This window comes from Pinus tabuliformis, chromosome Q (genome assembly GCF_031772625.1).
Source record: "Pinus tabuliformis cultivar Carrire ecotype Pingquan chromosome Q, CPIR1, whole genome shotgun sequence".
Lineage (NCBI taxonomy): Eukaryota > Viridiplantae > Streptophyta > Pinopsida > Pinales > Pinaceae > Pinus > Pinus tabuliformis.
The window spans coordinates 439,999,045-440,026,090 of record NC_142296.1 but is presented as its reverse complement, the minus strand read 5'-3'; the positions used below and the strand labels follow the sequence as shown (position 1 = coordinate 440,026,090).

Here is a 27,046-nt window from a genome sequence, read left to right as displayed (position 1 = left end):
ATTATAAATAAAACAAAACAAAAATTTAAATTGAAATCTAATTAACTTAAAAATTTTAAAACTAAAAATAATCTAATTATAAACCAAATCTAAAAATTTTATGAAGTTCTAAAAAAAAAGAATTAACAAGACCCACGTTACCCGAAACTTAAACAAGATTCTAAATCTAAAAAAAAATTTGCCAACGACTTACCATACGCCTAATAAAATACCTACGCTCAACCGAATGTGCAGCTGCAGGTTTGACGGCCGGAAAGAGAACGCAGATGGGACGCAGCACGTAGGCAGTTTTTGCAGGTGGCTGTAGGTTGCAGATACGCTTGCAGTTTGGAGATCAAGCAGATAGGTGAGCACGCAGCGTAACACCACAAAAAATGTCACCTGGCCCGTGCATAAACGAAAACGCGAATTCTTTCAGTGCGTTCTGTAGATTTATTTGATGGCGGACAGAGAACGCTTGCAGGTTGGAGTGTTTTTTAATGGCGCAGATCTTAAACCCAGGATCGTATTTGAAACTGAGAGACTTCCCTGACGCCCATGCTGTGATGATTGCTTGGTCCGTAACAGTAAAACGTGATTTCTTTACCCACGCATACAGTTCTTTGTTTACCTTATGTGTTTTGCAGGTGGACGGCCAAAAGATGTGAAAATTTTGCAGGTGCGTGGAGACTGGAGAAGATCAAGCAATGAGCAAAGAAAACCGCAGGATAAACTGTGTGAAGGGATGGTGTGAGAAAAAAGAGAAATACGTAGTGATTAGCGTGGACAGTGTTTGGAGGCAGCGTGGGTAGGCTGGATCCGCAAATGAGAATGCAGTTGAGGGAGGAAAAAGAACTGCAAGCCAAGGAGCTGGAGTAAGGGGAAGGCGTAGGTAGCCCGGATAGGCAGTGATTGGGAGCACCACGTGAGGAGGGTAAGGGAAAAGGTGCTTTGCTGCTGATTGCAGGTTTGCTGAAAGATTCGGCACGTTTGCAGAACAACAACTCAGAAACCCTTGAAGAAAAAAATTTAAGCTTTCCCTGCTTCAGATTTTATTGATGAAAACCCCAAAAATTTCTCAATAACCAGCACCTATAACCTACAGAAGAAAGGAAAACCCTAATGAAATCTGTGTATAAAACAAAATTTAAACCCTAGATCAGCTAAACAATTTACAGCTTTTGACTCTTTAACAACCACATTTATCAATGATAATCACTAGTAATATTATCGAAAATTCCAGATTTACTATGAAAAACTTTAGAAAATCTCTCATGCAATTCAGAAAAATAAACTAAATGATAAACCCAAGATCAAAACTAGCTGGACTCTGCAAGAAAATGCTTGCAGGAGTTGGCTGGTTCAGCTGAGAACTTCCCCAAACGCCCGCTGGTTTTCTCTGATAAGGGTTTCCTGCACAGCTCACTTCAACCATCAATAAAGAGAGAAAAAACAGTACTAGATCTCAAAAGCAATGGAGATACCTGCCATTACTTCAGAAAATCTAATACCATTCAAACCCTAGCAAGTGAACAAGATACCTATGCTCAACAATACTCTTCAAAAAAGCTGTTACTAATGGCTGAAAATTAAAATATGCAGAAAATAAAATAGCTCACAGCACTTCCAGAGAGTAACACCAGCAAGATTTCAACCCCAAAATCTTTCTTTATTAGCACCAGAAACAGATTACAAGAGAGCTTCTTCAGCACAAGACTCACAGATCGAATGATCTCAAATGACCCCTAGCACCCTATTTAAAGGAAAAATTCCCAACAGCTAGTTCGAGTGATCCACGTCAAAATGATCTCAACCGTCGATGAGGATCAAGATATCTCTTAATCTCATCCGTCGAATTTTTTAATGTATTAAAAAATTTATTTACTCAAAATATTATTATTTTATTATTTTTAGGTTTTTTACTTTATATTTTTTTTAATTTTTTTAATTATTTTAATTTTTTTTTAATTTTACCTTAATTTTTTATTTTTTTTGAATTTTTTTAAATTTTTTTTAAATGGATCCTCGAATTTAGCTTTTGGAAAAAATCACCTAGGACCTAGGACTTAGGACTTATGAGGGGATTAAAACATTTCTTAACCCTCAAGACACTTTACATCATGACTTTTACAACTTTACATCCCAAAGGGGGAAAACCCATTTGACATAGACCCTCATAAACCACCCAGTTCTGCGACACAACTATAATCTAGCAGATTAACACACTAGGATTCTCCTAAGATTCTAATGACAAAATCCATTCCGGCTTTGGGGTTAGGCTGAAGGAAAACTCTGCCGATCATGGATCGGTGAGACGAAAAACCTTCCGGAACGTAGATTATCACTTAGAAAATTAGGTCCATCTAGGCAATTTACGTACATGACTCATACCTGCTAAGATTATTTACAATTTATACATGCAGACTGGGTTTACAACATAGATTGATCAAGCTGTCGATGACCGTTGATCAAGCGCTACCCTTTTTGCAAAGAAAAGGGGGTGTACTGCTATGAGTAGTTGACACGTGGTCAACATCTGGCTCTACTTGGGGACACGTTGTTGCACTGTAGGAATGTGAGAATCCAGAATCTGCATCCACGCAACACACAACATAAATAAGTAGCGTCCATTCAAAAATCATCATATAACATTTAAGCACATAAAAGATAAAAGCTCTTTAACTATGAAAAGTAAATCTAATCTAAAATAGAAATGAAATGCTGAAATGACAAGGAGTAGGGATAGAAATACAATACAAAGGATGCCCTATGGCATCAGATATCATATTTGAAGAACAGCTTGAGCATCTGGCCATTCGCCGGTAGATCAAGTGGTTCGCCATCCAGTCTGCTCAAGTGGAATGAGTTTGGTCCAGCTATATCTCGAATGTTGTAAGGTCCCAGCCACAAACTGTCAAACTTCTTATGTTTTCCTGGTTTCTCATTCTTGCGGTCCCAAAGCAATACGATATCTCCCACCTGCAAAGATCTAGATCGAGAGACTTTATCAAAGCTTTTCTTAATGTTAGATTGATTTTTACATATAGCATCAAAAGCTGTCCTACGAGTTTCATCTAACTCCACAATCTGATCTATTCTATTCTGAACAACATCTTTATTAGTAGAAAAATTCTGGAGGAGCTGATAAGCTAGCAATTTGAGGTGCATAGGTAACGTTATATCCAAGCCATAAACTAATTCAAAGGGAGATTTACCAGTAGCTTTCTTCTTAGTGATTCTATCTGCCCATAAAGCATACTTAATTTTGCTGTCCCATGATCTCTTATTATCTCCTACTATCTTCTTGATAATGGTTATGAGATTCTTGTTACTTGATTCAGCCAGGCCATTACCCTGAGGATAGTAATTTGACGAATGAGATAAGACAATGCCATACTTGAAATAAAAAGATGAAAACTCTAAGGAACTAAAAACTTTGGCATTGTCAGTAGTGATCTTAGCGGGGACACCAAATCTAGTAATGATGTTATTTTCAATGAAATCCATAATAACCTTTTCAGTGGCATTCTTAGCAGGAATGGCTTCAACCCATTTAGTAAAATAATCCGTAGCAGTTAAAATCCATGAGTAGCCATTGCTAGAATTTTCATGGAACTTCCCTATGAAGTCCAGACCCCAATGCTGAAAAGGTGCCTCTACAATGACAGGTTGTAGAGGCAGGGCAACAAGCTTCTGTTTCCTAGTGAATAGTTGACAGGCTTGACAGGCTCTAACAAACTTGTGCACATCAGAAAAAATTGAAGGCCAATAATAGCCAGCTCTCAGGATTTTGTGGGCGGTAGTTCTAGCAGCATAATGACCACCACAAAATCTTGAATGAAACTCAGAGATTAATTTCTTGGACTCAACGTCATCAACACACCTAAGCACTATGCCCTCAGGATTTCTCCACCCAAGGCCATCCTTCATAAGGCAATACTTAGTGGCTTTTAGTCTAAGAGCCGTTCTCTTATGAGCAACTAAATGGTTAGGACATGCAAGATTCATCAAGTAATAAACTATGTCCTTGTACCACTCATGCTTTGCTAATCTTTGCAGCTCCGGCGAAGATAGATCGCTAAGACAGAACAAACCAAGAGTCCTTTTGTTACCTTCAGTTAACATCCGAGGTAAACCTTGGCCTTTGACCAACTTGGTGGGTCTGATTTCTAAATCATACTCTTGTATTTTAGTAACCCACCTAGCGCGAGTCCCTAAGCAATCAGTTTGAGTTAATATATCCTTAACAACAGAATGTGGGACAAAAGCAATGATTTTAGAATAACCCACATAAGTTTTAAAGTGCTTAAGAGACTTGACCAGGGCATAAGCCTGCTTTTCCATGGTATTGTACTTCAATTCAGAGTTTTGAAGTGCTCTACTCATGAAAGCAATAGGCTGCTTGTGACCATCTTTATTCTTTTGAAGCGGGACACTAGCAATGGTATCTTTGGAAGCGAAAGAAAAAATCATGAAATCCTTGGAATAATCGGGACTAACTAAGACAGGAGCTCTTGCGATAGCACATTTGATTTCTTGGAAAGCCTTTTTGCCGTCTTCTTGCCAAACAAATTTTGCATCTTTCTTTAGAAGATTTTGAATAGGCTTAGCTATTTCTGCGTAATTTGGAATAAACCTTCTAATAAAATTTATCTTTCCTAGGAAAGACTGAAGGGATTTAAGATTATGAGGGAGAGGAATCTTTTGGATTGCTTCAATTCTTTCAGGATCAATCTTGATTCCTTCCTTAGAAATGATATGGCCGAGTAATTTCCCTTCCGTTACTCCAAAAGCAGACTTAACTGGATTCAAAGAAATCCCGTATTCTCTACATCTATCGAAAACCTGCCTAAGATGATTTACATGATTGATACCATCTTTAGAGAAAACAGTAAGATCATCTTGGTAAATTTCAATAAATTTCCCGATTAACCCTTTGAAGGCATAATCCATAGCCCTTTAATTCATCATAAGAAAAAGCTAAAATATCTCGATATTCGTGAAGTAAATCAGTTAACCTTTTTCTTTCCTCCACACTAGTACCTCTACCAATTTTAACGATCTTTGGGTTTTCAGAAGTACCAATATTTATCTCGAGATATTTGCCTGGGTCCATCTTATTTTCTTCTCTCAACTTCGTGGCATCATGCCGATCAAAATGTTGCTCTAAGGCAACCACATTCCTAGGAGTAGGATTTATGATATGCTCATGATTTAAAGATCCATCCTCCTCAGAAACTATCCGGAAATCCTCAAACTCATCCAAACTATTAAGAAAATGAATGACTTGCTTTTCATCATTGAAGACCTGCCAATGCTCTGAGTTATCTGGAACAGATGGTTTGAATATTACTTCCATTTTGATCTTATCTTTAATTAACTCATCAGATAACTGGAAAGTGGTAGCAGCTACGGCAAGTTCATCAGCCAAACTATTTTGCTCTCTTGGAATTGCTTCGAGGTCAAGGGCATCAAAATGCTCCATAGTATCCCACACAGCATTTCGATAATTTCTTAATCTTTGATTTCTGCATGTGAATTTATTTTTAAGCTGCATGATAACTAAATCAGAATCCCCCTTAATGCTAAGCAATTTAACCTTCAAAGACTTGGCCAACTCAAGCCCCAACAATATAGCCTCATATTCAGCGACATTGTTGGTTGCTTCAAATTCTAATTGATAGGCAAACTTGAAAATGTGACCAAGGGGAGATTTAAGCACTATTCCAACACCTTTACCATGCCTAGACGATGCACCATCGAAGTACATATACCAAACTTTACCCTTGAGATCCCAAATCTTATCATCGGGAAGAATTATAAAATTAGACATGATGGCATAGTTCCCAATGTCAGATTGCTCTTTGATTATTTCGTTGTGAGGTCTCTTAGGATCTTCAACATGAAATTTTCTTTCGGGCTCTCTATTTAGTCTTACAAAACCATCACCCCTAGGAGAAGGAATCATAGCATATGACCAATTCATTTGAATACTTCCTCCTAGATCAGAGGCCCACTTTCTAGATAACAACATACCCCAGGCATCAGGCACATCCACAACAACAATATCCATGACAACCATGATGTCTAGGTAAATTGAAAGATGAACTTGCAAATCTTTGATTAAACCATGTACTTCGATTTTCTTAGAATCCATGGCGCATATGTTATAGTAGGGTCTAGAAACTCTTAAGTTAAGCTGTTCCATGACCCTTTTAGTCATAACACAAGCTGATGCACCAGAATCCAACATGCAATTATTCAATTTATACCCATCAACTAATAAGGTGATAAAGAAAGGCTGGTGATCTTTGTTATCAGCATCTAAGCTTTGCAGATATATGGGAGCATCATGATAGTCAACTTCCCGAGTCTTCTGTTGAGAAGTATTGACTTGAGGACCTTGAATCGCTTTTAGTAACTTGTCTCTTTGGGAAGGGATTTTAGCAATCTCGGAGACAGGAACCCAGATTTTTGCATTGTTAAACCAACTTCCCAAATCGACATCTATTCCAGGGTTTACACCAGGTTTAAAAGTTCGAGGGGGAATTTGATTCCCGCTTTGATCTTTATCCCTTCTCTGATAGGTCAAACCCTTATCTCTAGCAATTTCCAAGATTTGCTCGGGAGAGGGTTTTTCACCATATAACCTAGCCAAAATATCATCTTCATTTTCAAGGTTATTTATACTAAAAGCTGATGAAGGATTCACAACATCACGACTTTTTTCCTTGACCTCTATCCAATCATCCATAGACAGAGGAAACTTGCTGCCTACTACATTTATTTGATCACCTGTTCCAAACATTCCATTATCTAAAATTCTTCTAACGATGGGACAAGTGGCCTCTTCATGAAGAGCATCACAAACCCGACAACAAGGAGGAGCATTATCAACCAAATTAGTTAGCAGATTAGGAGGTCTCTGCTCACTAGATTGACCCTTCCTTTGCCAATTGTTATTTCTATTATTATTATTTCGAGGTTGAAAATTCTACATTTGCGCTCTTTCCATTTGGATCAACCTATTCTGCAAAGTGGTTATCTCCTTATTATGATTAATTTCCATAGTTTCAATTTTTTGAAGCAATTTGAGAATAAGCTCACTTTCAGGTTCTTGAACTGCTTTTCCTTTAGGTTCCTTTAGTTTCGTAGCAGCCCTATCGAAACCTGGGATCTCAGACTTCCCAGATGCGGCCTTGTCCTTTTCAAGCTCTATAGCTAAGGCTTGGCAATCTCTATAATCATTAAGTTTAGCACGGCTTAATTCATACGATGGCTCAGGACTAAAGGCATCAATGTAAAAATCTTGGAGAGTTTTGTCTGTAGGTTTATAGTCTTGAGGTAATTCTCTAACAATACCATTAAACCTTTTATTAAATTCTTCAACAGTTTCATCCTCTCTCTTTTTTATTAGGCTAATAGCTTTTACGAGGTGTCTTCCTTCTCTCGTATCTCCATATTTTTCTTTAAATGCATTAGTGATCGATTCTAAGGAATCAAATGAATTCTGGGGTTTTTCAGTAAACCATTCATGAGCATCACCCCCCAAGGTTAAAATGAAAAGAGTAATTCTAACATCTTCATGATCGAAATCAGGAGACCTTGCATATTTAGCCATCCATATACTAAAGTCTCGTAGATGCGAATTTGCACTAATAGCATTATCTCCCTGAAAGTTAGGCAATTTATCTATCCCAACTTATGGAATAGCATTGGGATACCTTGGAATGTTAGAAAAAATGCAAGGGGCATACATATCCATGATGTTGTGCCTAACTTGACCTTTAAAAAGCAAATGAATATCAGAGAGGGCTTCTTGTCCAAGGTTAACAAGAAGTGTACGAGAAGAGAGTTTGTGTAATCGGACCCTGAGGACCTTTTCAGGATCAGGAGTAGGATTGCACAGACTGCTTGGATGTCTTCTAGTATACACTCTTGAATATAATATATGAAGTGGAGTCGCCACCTGAACAAGAAGTGAAACACGAAAAAGCTCGAAATGAAAGAACCAAGGACAGAAAAACTCTATCCCCGGCAACGGCGCCAAAAAATGTTGTCACACAAATTGTTACGACAACGCTCAGACCGGGGGCTGTCACCCTTATCCCCGATCTCTCCATTTAAGCCTGTCTCCCGCGGCTAAGGGGGGTAGATCCTATAGGGAAATGGACGCCCAACTATGAACCAGTTGGATTGGGAGACATGAAGGAACAAGCACTAAATTGATTTTATTAATTTAATGGACCAGTGCCTTACGGACTTGATGTTTAAACGATTACTTACTAGATGTTGCAGAAATGTAAACCGTGTACAGCAATCAATTACCATCAAATAACTTGAACGATGCAAGATATCCAGTAAATTCACAATGCTTTAACGATGATCTAGCAATTTTAAAACTTCGAAAGATAAAGCTTGATACACAACCACGTAATATTAACCAGATATCATATTCATGCAGTTAATCTTCAGATGAACATTAAATCATATTTAAACATTTATTCCCACATCAAAATTTTAGCCTCAGCGTAAAAGATGAAACCTTAAAAAATTTCCAAGCCAAGACTGAAACTGGAAAAAATTTCCCAAAATATTTTTATGTTTTTCAAATGAAAATTAAAGACTAAATGAAACTTTAATTTAAAAAATCTAAATATTAAGATCTAAACTAAAAGAAAAGAAAATCCTTTTTTGCCTTTTTATATATATATATATTTTTATTTGATTTTTTTATATTTATAAAATATAAAAATAAACTCTTTTCATTTAAAATTCTAAATGTGCAAAATTAAAACCTGAATAAACAAAAATTAAATCTAAACTAAAATCTAAAATATAACCTGAACTAAAATGCTAACCAAAGTCCTAAAAATAAAATTTTATGAATTATAAATAAAACAAAACAAAAATTTAAATTGAAATCTAATTAACTTAAAAATTTTAAAACTAAAAATAATCTAATTATAAACCAAATCTAAAAATTTTATGAAGTTCTAAAAAAAAAGAATTAACAAGACCCACGTTACCCAAAACTTAAACAAGATTCTAAATCTAATTTAAATGAAATCTAAAAAAAGAATTTGCCAACGACTTACCATACGCCTAATAAAATACCTACGCTCAACCGAATGTGCAGCTGCAGGTTTGACGACTGGAAAGAGAACGCAGATGGGACGCAGCACGCAGGCAGTCTTTGCAGGTGGTTGTAGGTTGTAGATACGCTTGCAGTTTGGAGATCAAGCGGATAGGTGAGCATGCAGCGTAACACCACAAAAAATATCACCTGGCCCGTGCATAAACGAAAACGCGAACTCTTTTAGTGTGTTCTGCAGATTTCTTTGATGGCGGACAGAGAACGCTTGCAGGTTGGAGTGTTTTTTAATGGCGCAGATCTTAAACCCAGGATCGTATTTGAAACTGAGAGACTTCCCTGACGCCCACGTTGTGACGATTGCTTGGTCCGTAACAGTAAAACGTGATTTCTTTACCCACGCATACAGTTCATTGTTTACCTTACGTGTTTTGCAGGTGGACAGCCAAAAGATGTGAAAATTTTGCAGGTGCGTGGAGACTGGAGAAGATCAAGCAATGAGCAAAGAAAACCGCAGGATAAACTGTGTGAAGGGATGGCGTGAGAAAAAAGAGAAATACGCAGTGATTAGCGTGGACAGTGTTTGGAGGCAGCGTGGGTAGGCTGGATCTGCAAATGAGAATGCAGTTGAGGGAGGAAAAAGAACTGCAAGCCAAGGAGCTGGAGTAAGGGGAAGGCGTAGGTAGCCCGGATAGGCAGTGATTGGGAGCACCACGTGAGGAGGGCAAGGGAAAAGGTGCTTTGCTGCTGATTGCAGGTTTGCTGAAAGATTCGGCACGCTTGCAGAACAACAACTCAGAAACCCTTGAAGAAAAAATTTTAAGCTTTCCTTGCTTCATATTTTATTGATGAAAACACCAAAAATTTCTCAATAACCAGCACCTGTAACCTGCAGAAGAAAGGAAAACCCTAATGAAATCTATGTATAAAACAAAATTTAAACCCTAGATCAGCTAAACAATTTACAACTTTTGACTCTTTAACAGCCACATTTATCAATGATAATCAGTGGTAATATTATCGAAAATTCCAGATTTACTATGAAAAACTTCAGAAAATCTCTCATGCAATTCAGAAAAATAAACTAAATGATAAACCCAGGATCAAAACTAGCTGGGCTCTGCAAGAAAATGCTTGCGGGAGTTGGCTGGTTCAGCCGAGAACTTCCCCAAACGCCCGCTGGTTTTCTCTGATAAGGGTTTCCTGCACAGCTCACTTCAACCATCAATAAAGAGAGAAAAAGCAGTACTAGATCTCAAAAGCAATGGAGATACCTGCCATTACTTCAGAAAATCTAATACCATTCAAACCCTAGCAAGTGAACAAGATACCTATGCTCAACAATACTCTTCAAAAAAGCTGTTACTAATGGCTGAAAATTAAAATATGCAGAAAATAAAATAGCTCACAGCACTTCCAGAGAGTAACACCAGCAAGATTTCAACCCCAAAGTCTTTCTTTATTAGCACCAGAAACAGATTACAAGAGAGCTTCTTCAGCACAAGACTCACAGATCGAATGATCTCAAATGACCCCTAGCACCCTATTTAAAGGAAAAATTCCCAACAGCTAGTTCGAGTGATTCACGTCAAAATGATCTCGACCGTCGATGAGGATCAAGATATCTCTTAATCTCATCCATCGAATTTTTTAATGTATTAAAAAATTTATTTACTCAAAATATTATTATTTTATTATTTTTAGGTTTTTTACTTTATATTTTTATATTTTTATTTTTTTTAATTATTTTTATTTTTATTTTTTATTTTTAAATTTTTTATTTTATTTTTATTTTTATTATTTTTTATTTTATTTTATTTTTTTTTTTTATTTTTTAAATTTATTTTAAATGGATCCTCGAACTTAGCTTTTGGAAAAAATCACCTAGGACTTGGGACTTAGGACTTATGAGGGGATTAAAACATTTCTTAACCCTCAAGATACTTTACATCATGACTTTTACAACTTTACATCCCAAAGGGGGAAAACCCATTTGACATAGACCCTCATAAACCACCTAGTTCTGCGACACAACTATAATCTAGCAGATTAACACATTAGGATTCTCCTAAGATTCTAATGACAAAATCCATTCCGGCTTTGGGGTTAGGCTGAAGGAAAACTCTGCTGATCATGGATCGGTGAGACGAAAAACCTTCCGGAACGTAGATTATCACTTAGAAAATTAGGTCCACCTAGGCAATTTAATACATGACTCGTATCTGCTAAGATTATTTACAATTTATACATGCAGATTGGGTTTACAACATAGATTGATCAAGCTGTCGATGACTGTCGAATGGCACGGACATGTCGATCAAGCGCTACCTTTTTTGCAAAGAAAAGGGGGTGTACTGCTATGGGTAGTTGACACGTAGTGGTCAACAGGGTTTACACCAGATCCAGAGTTTATGGTCACTACTACTTTGAATGCAGTCTCTGAGGATTGGGAGACATTTGTCCAAAGCATCTTGGGCAGAATGACTCTCCCCAACTGGGAGGAGATGTGGGAAGCTCTTCGACAGGAAGAGATCAGGAGGATGACCAAGGTGGGGAGTAGTGGTAAGGGAGTTCGAGTCAAGAAAGAGGAGGAGGAGGATGCGACTCTAGCATCTACGGGACATCAAGAGAAGAGGAAGAAGAAGGAGATCTCCAAGGTCAAGTGCTTCAACCGTGGGGAACTAGGACATTATGCATCTCTGTACCCTAGGAAGAAAGGCAAGGGAGAAGCTTCCGACTCAAAGGCAGCTCCAACTAAGGCGGAGAAGGATGTCGAGACTGATGACGATTGTGCCATGAGTGCTCATGAACCTCTAGAGAAGAGGTGGGGTGACATTGAGTTGTAGTCAGGAGGACTACATGTGAGGGAAGGATCCTTGAGGTTCCCAAACTCTTGGATCACATTCGGCTACGGGAACCCTTAATGATAGTAGCATGATGACAGGTGTTGGGTGGAGCAAGGTGTGATGGAGTGACAAGGCAGTGCTAGAGTGTAGAAGTCTGTAGTAGTGCAACAGAGGTTGCAGTAGTGCGAGAGTTACAAATGTGTTGTAGCAACGCAGTGGCAACAAAGGTAGCTTCAGCATCATGAGGCTTCCAGACTGATCAGGATGTCAGTATTTGGGGAAGTCAGTTACCTACTTTTCAGTAACTGGGTTGTAGTGCAACAGTTAGCAGTGGCAGTGCTATGGGCAACATGATGCAGGATGTTGAAAGGGAGCTGCAATACAGATGTAGCAGTGGCAGTGTCATGGGTAACAGTACAAAAAGCAATAGTGCAGAGGGTGTGAGGCAGCATGCCAAGCGTCAACATAGGTATTGATGTGGAGGATTAGTGTGACGTTTCTATGGTGAAGCATTACTAGAGCACATTCCTCGCTAAGAGGGAGTGTTGATTTTTGGCAGCATCGAATGTGATCTAGCCATGAAAATTGGCGGAGAGGCTATGGCACATGAGATCTCCAAGACCCAATAATTGTTTGGGGAAATTCCGCCCGAATGGAGAGATATTAAAATAATTAATATTTTTAATGAGACCCTAAGTCTAAACTTAGGAAAATTAAAATATTAATGTGTATTAATATAATATGAGTGAGAAAGTTCTAAATAACGAGGATCAAGCCAGATCTAATCTTAGTCGTTGATTAGGGACTTAATCTCAATAGGAAAAGTAGAAGAGGAGGCTTGAGGGTTAGTTGGAGATACACCAAGACACCAAGAGAGATCAGTTAGTTCGATTTTTTGGGGCGAGGTTTGCTGAGGAAATCAAACAAGTGATCAGTTGCAATGAGGGGCAGCTCGGCAGGAGGTCGAGGAATACATATCAGAGAGGCAACAGAGTGCCAGAAGAGGCAGCGCAAAGCCTAGGAACGCTGATGCAGAGGCAACAAGGATTGACACAGAGGCTAAGGAGGCCAGTGTAGAGGACGTAGAGGGCCAAAGGAGCTGACGCAGTTGACGCAAAGGGCTTTAGAGGCTGCGCTGAGGTGATTCAGTGGGACAAACTGAGAGTTGATTGGCTTACGCAAAGCTAGAGAGGGTGACGCAGTTCCAGAGAGTGCGTGGAGCAGCTTTCGCTGTCCAGCACAAGGAATAGCCGGAGTTGCTGTGGGATCATTCATCCGGTTGCTGATCAACTGGAATATCTGTGTCCAAGTAGAGGTATTTCTGCCATGGATATTCTCTGAAGGGTGAGGCATTTCTGGCACCCTAGTTGTATTCAGAATCTGCTTAATAATAAAACCCTCTATATGCTGCATTGGTTTTCCCGCATTGGGTTTTTCCGGGGACGATTGTCCAAAAATAACGTTGTCCCTTGTGTTGTTTTAGTTTATTTCAGTTGTTGATCTATATATTTGTGAATGCTGCATTTGTGTTTACTTCGATATTTATGCACTTAAATAACTTGTTAATGCAAAGACCAAGTAGGAGATAGTAAACTTGAAAATGCAGTAGGGGTTTCTGATGTGTTAGATTCAGGAATTTTCGCAAGGACAAGGAGGAGAAGCAAGCAACATCAACAGAGATCGATAGCCTGTCCTCCAAGTTGGAAGAAGACTTCCCCATGTTTGCTGACATACCCCCAGGAGTGAGGCGGGGTGACTTGCTGCTGTAGCCCCAGTGTGCCAGATGGGCAGGATTCTTGAGGATATCCACCTATTGAATCAATACCTTGCTACGGGCGCTGACAATATTTCAGTAGCAGGATGGATCAATGGCAATAGATGCAGTCAGATGCTAGAGTGACATATGCAAAGTCTAGTTGTAGTTAGATGCTGGGGAGTGCAGTGTAGAATTGGCAGCAGTGCAGTTGGCACGGTGCAGAGTCTGTAGCAGCGCAGATGCCTCAGTGACAACACAGATACTAGTAGCAATTAGAGACTCGAGAGACAGATGCATCATACTGAACACAATTGATTCAGTATTTTGGATGCTTTTCAGTTGCAACAACAACAAATGAGAGGGAGTTGCAGTGCAGATGCAGTGTTGGCAGCAGTATGGACGGGTCAGCAACAATACATATGCAACAGATACTAGAGTTGCACAGTAGTTGGTGCAGCCAAACATCAATAGCGTGACAGGAGATGATGCAGAGACAGGGTGTTGCTACAGGGGACAACAACACTAGAACACATTCCTTGCTAAGAGGGAGTGTTAGTTTTTGTAGAATCGGATGTGTTCTAGCCTTGAAATTTTGTGGAGAGGCTAGAATACATGAGATTTCCAAAACCCAGAAATCGTTTATGGAAATTCCACCTAGAAATGACTTAATTAGATTATTATTCAGTTTTTTAAATATTTCCTAAGTCTAAACTTAGGGAATATGACTAATTAATCATAATTAAATAAGTTATGGCGTGAATGTTCTAGAAACTCACACGGATCGACTTCAAGTTAATCTTAGCTATCGATTAAGATCTAATCTTGGCCATTGAAGTCTCAACACAGGATTATAAGAAGAAGTCGATGGGGCTTGGAGAAACAACTTGTGCAGTTCAATTTCATGAGCAGATCGATTTCCTGAGTAGCAACATTAAATTGCTGGAGAGAGAGCTAGAGAAATCGAAGCAATGAGAGGGGCAGGGACAGTGAAGCCGAAGAAAGGATTCCAGTTCTGGTGAGTGCATTTGCAGAGAGGTAGAGAAGCCACAGTGAGGTTGACACAGAGCAAGGCAGTAACCTCTAGAGGCAAAGTCGAATTGTTGGGGAGAAGCTGAGTTTTAGTGCCAAAAGTTGGGCAAAGGTTATAGAGGCCAGGAGAGACATTTTCCTAGACAACAGTTGGTCAAACGGCTTGAGGAGAAGTTGTTCCAAGCTGAGAGTAGAAGCAACTACGCTATGGTGACGCAGTGACTGTGCAAAGGCACTTTGGACGACTCAATTTGAGTTGAGGTCAGTGCTCAGATTTGCCTATGGAGTGAGGAATTTCTCCTCGCTAGAATTTCTTGCCAGTATTTCTTTGTAGGATTTCCAGTTTCGGCATCCAGTTATACTCAAATTATTTCACTGCTGCATAATAATAAAACCCTCAGCTGCTGCACTAGTTTTCCCGAATTGGGTTTTTCTGGGGACATTGGGCCAAAAATAACTATCATTTTATGTGTGTGTGCTAGCATTTCTTCCAATGTTTATTTCTTCCGTAGTTTATTTGTGTAGGTTGCAGTGTGATTGATTCAGTATTTGTTGTTGCAAATAGTAAGTAAATTGTTAAGAATTAATTTAACAATTAGGAGAATTATTTCCAGTTGCTGCAATAGGAATTGAGTTTGCGATTTTTCACATGAAATTCCACCTAGAGATAACTCAATTAAATTAATTGACTATCATTTAAATTTTTCCTAAGTCTAACTTAGGAAAACTGGTTAAATAGTATTAATTGAGAAAGGTGAGAATTCTTTAGAAGTTCACACAGATCGACTTAGAGATGACCTTAGCAATCGATTAAGTTTAATCTTGGCCATTGGAGTCCTAACTAGATATTATACAAAGATGTCGATGGGTAGATGGAGAAATATACAACGCAAAAGAGAGCCAACAGTGCGAGTTCCTTGGGTAGTAGAAGCTAGCCAATAGCAAAGTTCGAGCCAGAGAGAGGATACAAGGCTAGAGAGGGTGATCTAGAGGAAGATTTTCCAGTTTTGGAGAGGCAAGAGAGGAGGCTGAATTATTTCTCTAGGAGGCTACGCAGGGATTTCGTAGCGCCTTAATAAGGTAGTTAGATTTAGCAGGAGTGGGGTTGTTTTAGTTTCCGATGGCGGGGAGGATTTTCCAGTAGGCAGGAGAGACACTTCCCCAGTCAACAGCAAGTAGGACGACTTGATTAGCATCAGTTCTAGGCTAAGCGTGTGGTAGGCTGTGTAGAGGTAATGTACAGCCTTCGGAGAGGGTTTAGACAACTTTCTTTATAGTTGTCAGTATGAGCTGGGATTGCTTGGAGACGAGGGTAAATTCCCTCAGATGATTTTTCCAGTATTTCTCTCAGATTGGATAGGTAGTTGGGCATCCAAATTTATTGTACTCAGAATTCACTGCTGCATAATAATAAAACTTTAGATGCTGCACTGGTTTTCCCACATTGGGTTTTTCTGGGGACATTTGTCCAAAAATAATTGGTAATTTTGTGTGTGTGTGCTAGCATTTCCAGTTCCAACATTTTATTTTCCGCAACGTTTATTTAATTTGGTGAAGAAATTGTAGTGTGATTAATTCGATATTAATTCAGAAAATTAATAAACTGCTAAGCAGTTAGGAGAATTAATTCTAGTTGTTGCATTTCAAGGATTTTTCACATTTCTCCTAGGGATCACCCACATTGGTTGGTAACGAGCATCATTGGGGACAAAGACAAACTGCTAATGGAATACATTTATGAATGCATGTACAATGCTAAAGACTCCATCAAGATTTTATATAAGGGGGATTCATCTAAATATCACCTCTTTTGGGCAATTATTGATTATTGGTGGGATAGGAAGCTACATACATGTCATTGGAGGATATTTCAATTCGAGCATATTTTATTATAAGGGGTTGAAAATTTGAAAAGATCTTGTGGTGATGATAGGTGTGATGGTTTGCATTGGGAAGATGTACTTGCATTAAGACATTCAAGAAAAGATCAATATGTAGCGAGTTTTGTGCAAGGAATCATCTGATTTGGTTGGATTTAGTTCAATTCGATGTCTTAGTGAGAAGAAAATGCTAGGTAAGATTCAATTTGTAAATTGTTACATTATAACATCCCATTTTTCTTTTTCAAGATTGGCATTGCAAAACTTGTAATATTTGCCTTTTTTTTAATAACAACACATTGGTGGTCAGATTGTGGCTTTGAGACACCAAAACTACAATAATTTTCCATTATAATTCTTAGTCATCCCTACAACAATTCAGGTTGTGAGCACAATTGGTTAGTATTTGAGGACATGCACACCAAGATGCACAATAGGTTGCAACATGAGCAATTGGAGAAGTTGGTGTTCATTTGATACAACATTCGGTTGCTCACAAAACATCTGCAGCCAAAGGATCTTGATCCTATTATATTGGATAAAATTGATCTAGACTTTGAATGGGTCTTGGAAGGCAATTCTCCTGGTAATAATTTTAGTTAGTTTGAAAAAGAGACTCAAAATCTCTCTAGTGTGCTATTAATTCAAATGCAAACACCAAATGCACCTACATCATAATCATTGCTTTAGTCTAATGATGTTGGCACTAGGTCCTCAAAGACTTATTCTAGGTGTCCTCGTTATCTTGCATGACACTCAAGATGGGACTAAGAGATATTGCTTACTTTGATTTTCTAGATATGTTATGAGTTATGTAATTGATTTTTTATTAATAAATTCCCCTACTAATGATTTGAGTTGGCCTAACAAATAGACTTTTGACCTCTCTAGTATGCAATTATCTCAAATGCAAACACCAAATACACCTACATCATAGGTGTGCTTTAATCTAGCAATGTTGGCACTAGCTCCTCAAGCCTTATTCTACGTGTCCTCATATTCATGCATGAAACTCAAGATAGGACTAGGAGACATTGTTTATTTTGATTTTTGAATTATAGTACACGTTATCTAATTGACCTTTTTATTAATAATTTGTTGAACTTGATATTATTTGTCAATTTGATTGTGTAATCATCTTTCAATTCATTGTCTTGCCAAAAGAAATGAGTGTCAAATGTTTTATTATCATATTTTATGAGATGGTTTTATGAATTGCACACATTATATATATATGGATTGGAAATAGCATTAATATATTTTTTGTGAACAAAATTTATTGTATTTTGAGTTTCTTTGTATTTATGGAGTCAACGAGTCTTGTTGAGTCAAAGGGAAACCAAGTTTTTGACGAATACATGTCTGACAGTTTTGAGTTTTATGAGATGATTTTATGAATTGCACACATTATATATATATATATATATCTATATATATATATATATATATATATATATATATATATATATATATATATATAGATAGATATATATGGATTGGAAATCGCATTAATATATTATTTGTGAACAAAATTTATTGTATTTTGAGTTTCTTTGTATTTATGGAGTCAATGAGTCTTGTTGAGTCAAAGGGAAACCAAGTTTTTGACGAATACATGTCTGACAAATTTGAGTTGAATGATGTGCAGGTGGAAGCGAACCAATTCTAGGTGACATTCTTGTTATTGGAGGAACTATTTTTTATGCAATGAGTAATGTTGGTGAGGTATGATCACATATGTAATTATTTTCCTTTCTCAATAGTGCATTTATTCGTCTATTTTTTGTGTTTTACAAAAAAGTCTACTTGATCATAGCAATGACCATCTTAATAAATGAGGAGCATGGATACAACTTGATATGCAAGTTGGTTGTATGATAAATTCAAAGGGTTGTTGATTTCACTTTTGTAATGAAAAATTTCGAACATGTGCCTTTTTGGGTATTTTTTGGGCATTAAATATTAATACAACACAGATTCATAGATTTTTTGTACAATGCATATTATACATTTTATATAATATAATCTAAAGATGTAGTTTGATCAAGAAGAAAAGGTCCTTATATAGTCTTTACTATTCCTTGGGATTTGGGAAATTCCAAGCACCAAGTCAACCCTCCAAAAGCCCTTCCAATAGGATTAGATCAATAAGGTTTGATCTTGGTTCAACTAGCTTTTAGCTACAACTTCGACCCCAACTTCAACCTTGCAACTTCGATCTTGTAGCTACTGCAGAAACCCTAATTCTGGCACAAGACAGTTCTTCAAGAGATCCTCCTTTGAGCAAGATAATGTCTTTCCAAGGTCAATGAAGTCAAATCAGAATATTCGCTCTTCCAACAACTTGATCCTACAACTTGATCTCCTGCAATTCAGACCTACAATTTCAGCCTTCCTTGAAGCTGTAGAAACCCTAGTTTTTGCATGTGTGAGAGAGATAGAGCCCAAAAACAATATTTTCTTCTTCTTCTTGAATTCTCCTTGCCTTCTAGACCTTCGCTCTTCCTTTCTTCTAGCTCCCAACTTCAGATCGAACTTCTTATGAGAGAGAATCGAATGAGTGACTAATGAGGTCGAAGTTGTCTGTATTTATAGCCTTTCCAAGGGGTCAAATCCCCTCCTTTAGGCCGACTTGTAGCTGCCAGGGCCGACTTGTACTTTGGAGGTTTCCAGGACTTTCTAGACTCAAAATAAATTATTTTACAAGGTACATCTTGCCTAGAAGGGTCTTATAATCATGATGTTGACTCTCTTGACTCATGACAATAAATCCTATGATCTAACAAACCCTAGAAGCATGAAGAACATGCTTTTACCTAGAAGACCATCAATAAAAAGCATGAAACCCATGCTTAAAATAATAACTTTTCTTTCTTCTTTTGTTCGTTACATATGATATACATATTGAAATGAGTACAATAACAATTATGAAGTTCGAAACTAGTTAAATTTCCAACAAACTCAACCATCCAAAGTGATATATTTTGACTACAAAGGATCAACAAAGACGAATTAAGGCTAAACGAGCTCCAACATCAACCCAAAGGATGCCCCAATTAAAATTCGGTCCTATAACCTGTTCATTTTAGGGCTAGATAGTTCTTTGTTGTAGATAATTGCATTTTTAAAACTTTTCAACATTTTCACATTACATTTAACCCATAACATCATATCATCATTAGCAATTATGTAGAGAGGACATTAACATCAACAATGTAGCAAAATAGTAAGGAACAGTAGAAGAAAAGCATACACAATAGAGAGACCAGGATTTAGGTCAGAGACCTGTTGGAAATACTGGGGGGGGGTGAATCAATATTTCTTTCAATTGTTATTTTTACCAGTTAGGTCACTTATAGTTAGAACACAAAATGAACAATAAGAATAAATACTTTTATTAATCTCTTCTTTACGATAAATTCAATACAATATTGTGTAGGGCTCCAACCTTAGATGAAGACACCAATCTTCAATCTCCCAGTCTCCAACCTGTAGTTTGCCAAGCATCGACTTGGACTTCCCAAGGCTCCAACCTTGTCACTTTGAGGCACCAACCTCTAGGGCTCCAACCCTATCTTTGGTACAGACTCGAACCTGGTCTTCTTGATGACTCCTATCCTCTAGGGCTCCAACCCTATCTTCCAAGGCACCAACCTTGTCTCTATGAGGTTCACTATTGTCTCGAGAGTCACTATTGTTGCAGGCTGAGAGTACATCTTCATTGAGGGCCGTGAGGATAAAATTATTAGGGACTTAGTGCCATTTGATGGCAGGACGAGTCTTTCTATTTTGGAGGTTTAGTTCCGTTATTTAGCAGACCAAGTATCTTCCATTTGGATCATGTTTTCTTCAGGAAGGTCAAGAATATCTTCTCATTGAGGCAAATATCTTGTTTCAATGAGAAGGCCGAGAAGCATATTAGTGGAGGCTCAGCAATAGAGGCCTAGTTTTGTTGATGATAGGCCTGAGACACCCCTACATATTTGAGAGTACACTTGCCAAATTTTTGTGTAAGATATTTAGTTAGGGATCTCAGCTTCCTCGAGGATCGACTTTATGTTATTTAAGGAGGATTGAACCTATTATTTGCAGATTGAATCATTCTTTGAAGAAGGACAAATTCCAAGTTATTGAGCTTGAGAACCATTGATTCAGAGGGACGAGTTGCATTATCTAGGAGGTTGAATTACCTCTCTTGGAAGGTCAAATTTCTGATCATTATTTAGAGGTCAATTTCTTATATTCCAGAAGCTGAGCTCTTACATTACATGAAGCCGAAATTATCTCAATGTGTGAAGACTGAGTTGCTTTAGATCTAAGGGTTATCTTTGGTAAAGGATGTGTTCATTTTCAGTGGATTTCCAGAGTGTGAGTCGAGGTTTTCTCATTGTTCTTGCATTTGATTATTGAGGCTGAATTCATAATTGTTGGAGGGACGATTTCTTTAGTTTGTCTTGTCATCTGAGGATTCAATTTGTCCATTGGATTGTGATCTTCTATTGAGAACAAATTATCTATCAAGGAGCCGATTCCTTCCTTGTGTTGCTGTAAGGTTGAATTGCTCAATTCTTTGGAGGACCGAGTTTATAGTAGAGTTGAGTTTCTAGTGATTAAAATTCTCTAGGGGCCAAGTTTCACTTGTTGAGATCAGATTTCTTGGCAGAGATCGAGTTCTTGAGTGTCAAGGCCGAACCTATTCTATTTGTAGACAAAAATCATTCTTGAAGAAGGTCAAATCCATAGAGAATTTATGTCCTCAGAAGGTCGAATCCCTTGTATCAGATCTGATCATATTCATCGCTACAATCAGGCCAAATTGTCTCAGGTTTATCATTTTTTGCTACCAAAAGGGAGGGTTCATTTAAGCCATATTTGCTGGTCGAATCCATTGTGACAGAGGATCGTATTGCTGAAGCTTCTACTTCTGTTGGAGTACGCATTAAGCCATATTTGCCTGGCCAAATTCCCTATAGCAGACGACTGTGTGGCAGAGTTAATTTTTCAATTCTTATTGATAGGCCAAAGTGGAAGTCCCAGGTTTTAAATTGCATGTCAAGGTCATAGTTGTGTGTCGATTATTGTGTGAAAATTCCTAGACTCGAAGGAACCCCTGCTGCAGCAAATCTGAATCTACTTCAACTACTTGATTTTTAAATTACATTCATCAAGTTATTCTTCTGAATATTGAAGCATATTACTTCTGTAGCCTACACTAATTAAATATTTGGTCTCATGAAACAAAAAATAGAGCAAAGAGCAAGATACATAGGACACACTTATTTTTTGACACAATAGTCCCCGGAAAAACCCAATGTGGGAAAACCGGTGTAGCTGTTTTGAGGCTTTATTATTATGCATGAGAAATATCAGAATACAAATCTAGGATGCTCATCTAGCAATCCTTTACAGAGAAAAATACTGGCGGAAGATCTGAGTGAGTTTTACCTCACTTCACTTGGTAGAATTCCGGCTGATCCAGTACAAGACTAGCTAACCCTGACTATTTGTGCGTTGGCCCTGCGTCAACCTTTCATGCTCTGCGTCACCTCTTTTGCCCTCTGCGTCAGCTGTCCCGACTGTTTCGGTAGTTGCCGACAGTTTCGACTGTTCCCGACAGTTCTGTCTTCTGCGTGACAGACAACTTTTCTGCTCTGCATTGGCCCTTCTGGCTCTGCGTCAAGGTTGCGTGGGCCCAGACTGGCCCAATGTCAGCTCTCCCGGCTATTGCGCTACCTCTCTGCAAGCTCTCTCCGCCTCTCTGTCAGTATTCTCTGGAAAGTCCTTCCTTTGGATTCTCTCTGCCCCTCAGCTGCAAGATCTCCCCAATCGATTTTCCTCCTGAGAACCTCTCACCTCAGAGAATCGATTTCCTCAATCTCTCTGTTTGTATTTTCAAATGAACCCCAAGCCTCCATTTTATACTTTTCCTGTTGAGTCTTCAACGATCGAGATTAAGTCTCTAATCAATGGCTAAGATTAAAACATGACTTGATCTGCCTTCTAGATCATTCTCACCCATATTTTGATTAATACCCATTAATATTTTAATTTCCCTAAGTTTATATGTAGGAACTCCATTAAAAATATTAATTATTTTAATAAAATACAATCTGAGTGGAATTTCACCAAACGATTTCTGGGTTCTTTAGAACTCACGTGCCTTACCCTCCACCAATTTTCAAGGCTAGAGCACTTTCGATGCTATCAAAAACTAACATATTGAAGGCTTTATTGGCATTGAAGAACAAGTTTGTCCATTCGCTGAGTTAAATTCTTGATCTAAAGAGGGCCGAATTTGTCGTTGTTGTAGCTGAAGTGTAGACTAATTTCTGTTGGAGACAAAATGGTCATTGTGTTGTTGAGGTACTTCACTATGCTTGTACTACAATCATCCTGTTGACCCTGCAGCCTACACCTACCTACAAGTTAGTGAGAAAAGCTTTCAACCTCACAAGGTGTGGTTGGTGGTAGGGAACTCAGAGAAGGGGCTGTCACACTGAATCCCTTCTCTCTCCGTTTAAGCTATCTCCTAAGTTAGCTAGGGGGTTGGTCCCTAATGAAAAGTTAAGTTAAAAAAAAGAGATGTGAGTTTCTAGGAGAATTGTTAGAGTTAAATAGATTATTTCTTAAAGATTTATAAGCAAAAAACTGATATGAGCAATAACCATCATAAGATAAGCGTGAAATATATAAACAACTAGTGCCTTCCAAGTATTTTCTCTTTAAGAAATGAAATTGTATTTTTCTTAAAACAAAAGTAGAATGCTTCAAAAATTGAAAGCAAAGCAATCCTGAAATGGAGACAAAGATAACATGAAATAGTCAAATTGATAATCTACAATTAGTGTACAAGAACTATATCAAGACATGCAAGTAAAACTCCATACTTGTCTAGTTAAAACAATGCTCTAGGTAACAAATAAAATCCTTGAAAGCACAAGATATTGATCAAAAAAAATATTAAATTTAAATTTATGCTATGTTACTTGGGAGCGGGGAGCGGGAGCGACCATTTTCAAAAGCTCCCGGTTTGGGAGCGAATCCTGGAGCGATTTTTTAAAAATATATATATATTTTTTAATTTTTGATACATATATGTCAACAAAAACATGTAGAATGATGAATTAGATATAAAAAAAACATAAAAAAACATAGATTGAACCATATAACAACAATCATCTAGAAGTTATAATCTTCATCAACCACGTCCGCAAGTTAGTAACATAGTAACATACAACATATTAAGTCTCATGATTCATCAATCTTAAAGTTTCAAGCTTTCAAAATTCAATATATAACATTTATCATCATTGATCACCAAAGTTGTACTTGTAAGCTAAGTGTAACCATTACAACAAATAATATCTAACATGAAATGAAATGTTATAAAATGAAATGAAATGAAACAACTTTCAACTTTCATGAAGCATCATATTCATAATTCATTACTAATGAGTTATAATTGCCAACTTCAAACTTAAGTTGTCATATATTGTTTAAACAAATATCATAATAAATATGAAAGAGTCAATAGTTATAAAAGCTACTAGAAACTAGAAAAGAGAAGTAAATATATTATCTATTTCTTATGCTTGGGCCTCTTGCCACCACGAGAAATGTCTAATTTTTTAGTCTTGTTGCAAAATCAGGATCTTTGTCATTAATATCACCCTCCAAGCATTAATATCCAGAGGTATCTTTGTCATTACATTTGTATCTGTATAGGGATCTTTGTCATTAATATCACCCTCTAAGCATTAACATAAGATAGAAAAAGCATAGCATGTCAAGTCAAGATTTTGTTTGAGTGATGTGTACATTTTTAGGAGGGTCATGATAGAGGAGTTCGACAACCAATGTCACTAACATCAAGGTACGTAGAGGGATTGGTGCTCTTGATTAAATACGAGTTCCATACCCTAATACATGACAAAATTCAATGGAAACATTGCAATCCCCAATCCTGAAATCCTGAAAAACTGATAAGTCTGCTGTATTTTGAATGAAATCTAAAATTCTACTTTCTCCATATGAAATCCAATGAGGACGAAACCACTCTCAAACATCCTGAGTCATTTCATGGTAATGTTAAAAATTTAAGTAAAAGGATGAAAATGAAGATTAAGTAAAAGAAAGTGACATTCTCCTTAATCTTCATTTTCATCCTTTTACTTTAAGAATTTAACATTACCATGAATAACATATCAATACTAGGGCCTAGACTTGATCATTAAGCTGCCCCACTCAAAAACTATTTGTTTCTTTAAAAAAAAATTGCATTTTGAACATTACTACAAAAAAAAAAATGCAAAAAGGCAAAACGCTCCAGAAAAGGCAGGGAGCGAAAATTTTTTTAAGGAGCGCGCTCCCGAGTCGCTCCCGCCCGGAGCGCGGATTGGGAGCGGGAGCGAAGGGGTGGGGGGGGGGGGGGGGCGCTCCCCCGCAACATAGAATTTATGTGATCTTAATAAGCTAGAGGAAAGGAAACTCCCTCTTTCAAAATCATTTGATGAGATCTTTGAGGCAAACCGATCGGGTCCTTCTATTCTTGATCTTGGGAGTTAGTTCGTCTATTGGAGAGCTACCCCACGCCCAAGTAAATTCTTCAACCAAATCTAAGGATCTCTACACACTTGGAAAAATATGTCAGCAATCATAAGGGATTAGATTATACAATGGAGGAGAAGGCTAGAGATTTCACCAAAAATCTTCTAGTGCTCCTCTTCCTAGAGTATTTCTCTAACCCAAAAACCATACAAGATAGCTTGCATATGTTAATCCAAACAAGTGGCAAAATGATAACTAGCATAATCCAACATACATGTAGAATGTAAAGCACAAAAATTGAAATAACATCACCTCAAGAAATGGAAGGAGAACACCAACACAATAGTACCCCAAAGTCTCTTTTATTATATGAAAGATGAATACAAAATCCAGCAGAGTCTCCGCAAGCCCAACAGCTCATTCTAAAGATACAAAGATGAGAGCCAAAGCTCATTTAAATAAGAAAATGGAAGATGATCCCAAGGAAAATTCCAATGACAAGTGTAGCAATGGTGAAGATCTCAATGCTCCAACGAATTTCCAAGTGGCTGCTTGACTGTTGTAGGTGGCAGCCTTGACTGCTTGACTGTCCATCGAATATCTTCAGATCTGCTGTGTGTATTCCTTGTGAGGATCAGCATATCCTCTTGCTGGCCATGTGTAGAAATCTGTGTGTTATCATCAACATATAACTGCCTGTAGAGTGTTGTAATGAACTGCGTGTGGCTGCCCGCGTGTAACCTTAATTGTTGTGCGTATATCCTCATGTGGGCTGGCAGCGTTGACTGCTGTGTTAACTCCCAAACAGATCTGCATATCTAGCTTTTTTATTGGCTGTTAGTGGGAGATAAGTGGAAGAGAACTGTCCCATGTGGCAGTTCTGTCCCCACTTAAACTTTTCCAAATCCGTTACATTTTAAAAATGATTTTTTGAACCCTTTTAAATAATTCATGGACCTCCAACACTAATTGATGACTTGGCTGATTTGTCCCCCACTACTTGTGGGCCTCATGTGGCTGCCATGTCATATATTTTGGCCCCCTTTAAACTTTTAATGTGCACCGTATATTTTCAACATGTTAAAAAACTTTTTCGTTGTGCCTTATGAACTCATGGTTGGACCATTTGACTTGGAACTTTGACTATGACTTATGCTTTTGACTTGAGTTGTGGCTTCATGTGGTGGGCCCCACATAATTACCACATCATATTTGACTGCCATTTCATTTGGTTGACTTTCTTTGACTTTAGAAAAATTTAGAAAATTTTCCAATTATTGAATTTTCTCATTTTTTTTCCACTGTCATTAGGAAAATCGGCTTCTGAGGGTCTATAAGTATTTTTGACCCTCAAAGTGGGTCCTAGGATAATTTTGGGTCTCTGAGGATGAATTTTAAGTAGTCACACACCCCAGATATTTCCTAAGGCCACTTATTTACATCATTACATAGAAAATAATTAATAAATCCCGTTTTGCGGGAAATTTTTAATTATTAAAAAATATTACTTATACCTAGCCAAATTCCACGAAAGTTTTTGTGTGATCTAGTATGGTAATATACATCGACTCTAGACACTAAAATGTGTTAGGGGTTCAACCTTCAAACCGTCACCCTGACTTTGGGGTAAAAAGTGAGTGAAAAAACCTAGAAAATTATCCGCCTCTGAAAAAGAATGGATAATTAATCGGATAAAGAAAACACTCCAAGGTGTACTCATTCGCTGATCGAGTCCCAACATCCTAGGGTTGTTACAGACTCAAAAACTCATCATTACTAGTATCACTTATTACAATTCTCCGCAGGGTGTGGAATTTGGGTACAAGAAAGATGATGAGAAGATAGAAGTAGAGTTAAAAAACTTTGTTGACTGATTATATACGATGGTACAAGTGTCCTATGGATCATCCTTGGG

The 27,046-nt window shown here is 37.7% G+C and overlaps 1 protein-coding gene across 3 annotated transcripts in view; it reads left to right on the top strand.

Annotated features, from left to right (window-relative positions):
- Positions 1-27,046, top strand: part of LOC149220105 (uncharacterized) — a 520,911-nt gene that overhangs the window by 161,424 nt on the left and 332,441 nt on the right. For all 3 annotated transcript variants that reach the window (XM_089382729.1, XM_089382728.1, XM_089382730.1), the window contains one exon: positions 18,233-18,309. In XM_089382729.1, coding sequence (XP_089238855.1) covers positions 18,233-18,309 — 77 coding nt within the window. The remainder of the gene's footprint in view (positions 1-18,232; positions 18,310-27,046) is intronic.